A 4,926-nucleotide genomic window follows, 5' to 3' on the forward strand; every position below is an offset into this window, starting at 1 on the left:
GAGAAGCGCAAATCGCAATGAATAAGAAAGGACAATTCGTACGAGCCATCGGGCAGGCTCAGAAAGATGAGTGTGATGTGAGTACTGCCATCAAAGAGCAACCAGAAGAAGCGGAACACGTAACGGAAGATGAAAACTATTTGACTAGTGCCAGTTTTACGGACAGCGGTTCAGACACTGGTTCCTCTGATGGTAGCGAATCAAACGGGAAATCCAGCAGTGAATTTGACAATGAAGCCGAAAGCAGCGATGCGGATAACGAATCGACGCATTCAACGATCTCGGATCACTTGATGAATGAAACAAGAAGTGCAAAGCTGCATGCAGAAGTAAATACTATTGATGTGCAACAGGCGGTTTTCAACAAAAACCCTAGCGGAGAAGCTGAAATTGAACGAATGGATCGCATCGAAAAAGTTCTCGAGAGAATGGCTTCGGCTATTCGGTCATTACAAACACTCGACCGCCCAACATCATTACACTGCGGAAGTGAACCAAACTGGAGCGTACCTATCGACAGCTCTAGCACGATGCAGATGACTCCGTCCGTCATCCGATGGGACAACATCTAACCATTCCCCTCAGGCATTCCAGCAACTAAAATGTGGGAAGAATGGAATAGGTACATCGAAAATTTCGAGATCGCCGCAACGCTGAGTAATGCTAACAATCCCGTGAAAAGAACACGAGCCGCAAAACTGCGACCTAGTCTGGCAGACGTCAACTGTTACAAAATATTTGTCGCAAACATCCATAACTATTTTCGAACAATGACCGACACAGCGGCGGAACATGAAGCGTTTTCACACATGAGGCAGGACGGAAACGAGTCTGCCGTCGCCTTTTACGCACGTCTTATGTGCAAAGTCAGACTATGTGGCTACAGCAACGAAGATCAAGACCGATTCGTAAGAGCGCAGTTACTGAAAGGGCTGCGGAACAAAGATCTGGTGAAACAATCTAGGACGTACGGATACCAAACTAACTACATCGTACAGGCAGCTACTCGCGACGAGGCATATGAAACTGAAACAACCCAGCGTGACACGTGTTTCAAGTTAGGCGCCAGCATACAACAAGCAGTAAAGGTAGAAAGAACAAAAACTTCGACAGTTCTAGCCATAAGCCTCTCGTTAAACGTCGACGGTTCGATAGTCAGGGAAAACGTTCCCGTTGTTCACGATGCAACCTTTCGTTCCATAAAAGTGGCCGATGCCCTGCGGTTGATAAAAAGTGCCTCAACTGTGGTAAGCATGGGCATTTCGCAGCAGCCTGCCGGGGAAAACATGTGAATGCAGCCCATTGTAAGCTTGAAGTACATCAAGAAACATCAAGTAATGATGAGAATGAATGTAACAATAACGAAAAACAGGTATAGAAATATAAAAATTATGCGCCCTTGATAATTACCGATATGAAAATTCAATATACCTACGTCTACCCACAATATGTTTTTATTTTCCCTCATTTATTCTAGCATATCAATGCACTGTCCCTCGAAGACGTTCTGATTGACTGTAGTTTGGGGTCTACATGTTCCATCCGATTTCTCATTGACTCCAGTGCAGACGTAAATATTGTGTGCGGAAACAATTGGGACCGCATAGAGCGCGATTTCAAAACTGGCAAAACCAAACTGTTATTAGTTGACAAAATGGGTGAGAGAATACACGCATATGGGTCAAAGAAACCGCTATCAGTAGAACGCACGTTTGAAACAGAAATTGTCATTCCAAATGGTAGCACACCTCCCATCACAGCAATTTTCTATGTCATCCGTCATGGCCTCAGATCACTTCTTGGGAGATCGACAGCTAGCGATTTAGGCATACTAAAAGTTGGCACCAAGGTCAATGCTTGCAAAATAACCGAAAACGAGACGAAATTTCCAGAGATGCCGGGTGTAACAGTCAAGTTCAATGTGGACGAAACGGTTAAACCAGTAAAGAACGCATATTACAACGTACCGTCTGCATATAGGGAAGGACCAAATGCAGACTCGTTGAAATGGTAACACGAGGCATCATCGAAAAGGTTACAACAGCACCCAATTGGATCAGTGGAATGTCAGCTGTACAAAAAGGAAAAAACGACTTTCAATTGGTAGTAAATATGCGCGCGCCCAACCGAACTATAAATAGACAATACTTTCGGCTTCTCATCATCGAAGAAATGAAAGTAAAACTACACGGGGCAAATATTTTTCGAAACTGGATCTTAGCAACGCTTTTTATCATCTAGTATTTGCGGAAGAATCAAGGGACCTAACAACTTTTTTGACCGAAGAGGGAGTGTATAGATTTACCATGCTTATGTTTGGAGTAAACTGTGCTCCTGAGATATTTTAGCGCGAAATGGTACGCATACTAAAGGATGTGGAAAACATTATTGTCTACATTGACGATATCTTGATTTTTGCCAAAACTCTGGAAGAGCTTCAAAAAGCCGTCACAAAAGTCCTACAAATTTTAAAAGAAAATAATTTAACCCTTAACACAGATAAATGTAAACTAAACAAAACAAGAATTAAGTTTCTAGGGCATGAACTCGACAAAGATGGCTATGGAAGCCGACGAGGAGAAAATTAAATCGACAAGGAGAAAATTAAAAGCATTCACAAGTTTCGGGAACCAGCTACCCTTTCCGAACTCCGAAGCTTTCTTGGTTTGGCGTCAGTCATCAACCTGTATTTACCTAACTTCGCAGATATATCCAGTCCTTTGTGGGCAACCGCAAAACCTTGGTCGTGGGGTTCGGAACAACAAAATGCCTTTAAACTCATTAAACAGCGAATTGTGGAATGCACAAAGGCCCTTGGTTATTTTTCTAAAACCGATAGAGCTATCTTATATACCGATGCATCACCACTAGCCTTGGGAGCGGTGCAAGTTCAGGAAAATGACACTCATACTCCGAGAATAATCAGCTTCAAAGGCTTTGACCCCCACAGAGAGACAATACGCTCAAAACCAGCGCGAAGCATTGGGTGCAGTTTGGGCGGCAGAACATTTCTCTTACTTTCTTCTTGGAAGACATTTTACTTTGCGCACCGACGCCCAAGGTGTAACGTTCATTCTGAACCGATCAAGAGAGGATTCAAAGCGAGCCCTAACTCGCGCTGATGGCTGGGCGCTTCGATTAAGCCCCTATAATTATAATGTCGAGCACTTACGAGGTCGCGAGAATATAGCCGACAGTTCATCAAGATTATACTGTGGCACCGACGATCCCTTTGAGGAAGACATAAGTCCTTGGGAAATCGCTTGTTTGGAGTCAAATGCAATGGAATTTCTAAACGAGGAGGTTATCAAAAACGAAACGCAATACGATGAAACTCTTCAGCAAGTAACGCAAGCTTTAAAAACAGGAGAATGGTCAACTGATTTACAAAAGTACAATGCGGTGGAAAACGACTTAACCTTCCGGAATAGAATAATAATAAAAACTGGATGTGCTGTTATACCGGAAAAACTTCGTAAAAAGGCCCTACAGGCAGCACACGAAGGTCACACATCAACAGCTAAAATGGAAAGCATCATTAGGCAACGTGTCTGGTGGCCAGGCCTTTCTAAAGATGTACAAAATTGGGTGGAATCCTGTAAAACTTGCGCCATCAACGGAAAACCCGAAAAAACTACACCAATGGAACGAGCTTTTGTGCCACACGCTGTTTGGGAAAAGATAGCTCTGGACTTCAATGGCTCTTACATTAGATTCGGCGGTATTTCTATTCTTGTCATCGTAGATTACAGATCTAGATATCTAATAACAAAGCCGGTAAAGTCAACCACTTTCGAAATAACAAAAAAGGTCCTTGAAGAGATTTTCGAAAAAGAGGGCAATCCGAAGATCATAAAATCAGACAATGGCCCCCACTTTAGCGGGGATGAACACAAGCAATACTGCGCTCAGCGAGGAATAACTGCCGTTTTCTCAACACCGTTGTTCCCACAGCAGAATGGGTTAGTCTAGTCCTATATGAAGGTTATTAATAAAACAATGGATACCGCATTTTCAAATAGAACAAGTTTTATCGAAGGGCTACGAGAAGCGGTTTACGCACATAACGCAGCAACTCACAGTGTGACAAAGGTTCCACCAGAAGAAGTCATGATGGGACGTAAAATTCAAAGAGGATTGCCACTTTTACAACACAGGAAAGCGTCATATGATGAAAAACTTTTTGAATATAACGATCGTCAATCAAAACTGTTGGGAAAAATCCGTGAAGACACAAGACGTGGAGAAAAGCCATGTAAAATAAAACCCGGCGATACGGTAATAATGGAGCGGCAGAATCATACAAAAAGAGACACTCGTTTCCATCCTCATAAACACGTTGTCATAGAGGAAAAAACGGCAGCCTGGTACTCAAAGACGAAAAAGGACTAGTAATAAAGCGACATGTATCACAAACACGAAGGGTACATCAATGGCGAGATACTATAGCACTGGATAACGAAACCATAACCAGAATGAATTAGCTTGGAGCTAATAAGCACCCTTACAAATTCTCAACTAAAAACAACAGTGATTCAGCTGATGGATCTACACGACCAACACGCAACATTAGGAAGAGAAAAACACCCAGTTACCTTAACGAATACGTTTGTCCTATGCAGATAGATCCCTTTCTTAAATCGAAACAGCAATAGTGTATTTTTGCGGCTTGACTAGTATTTAGAAAAAAAATTATAGCTGAAAAAAAAAATAATAACGATTTTACCTTTTTTTTGTGAAATCATCCAATTTTGTTTAACGTTCTGAACACAAATTCGTTATATTTGTTGACTTAAATTAAATCTCAATAAACTCTCGTCTTTGTAAACATTTGCAATTCGTTTTCAATTACGGCACTGGTAAAATAAAAAAAAATGGTTGTGATCATTACCAAAGAACGTATAAAAAAAAGCAAACTCACTTCAT

The 4,926-nt window shown here is 41.8% G+C and overlaps 1 protein-coding gene across 1 annotated transcript; it reads left to right on the forward strand.

Annotated features, from left to right (window-relative positions):
• The first annotated feature begins 1,654 nt into the window (after positions 1-1,654).
• Positions 1,655-3,972, forward strand: LOC129728663 (uncharacterized protein K02A2.6-like). The gene is made up of 2 exons (XM_055687116.1): positions 1,655-1,658; positions 2,951-3,972. The coding sequence occupies exons 1-2, from the start codon at positions 1,655-1,657 to the stop codon at positions 3,970-3,972; spliced, it is 1,026 nt and encodes a 341-aa protein (XP_055543091.1).
• Positions 3,973-4,926: the final 954 nt, after the last annotated feature.

Source organism: Wyeomyia smithii, chromosome 3, assembly GCF_029784165.1.
Source record: "Wyeomyia smithii strain HCP4-BCI-WySm-NY-G18 chromosome 3, ASM2978416v1, whole genome shotgun sequence".
Taxonomy (NCBI): Eukaryota; Metazoa; Arthropoda; class Insecta; order Diptera; family Culicidae; genus Wyeomyia; species Wyeomyia smithii.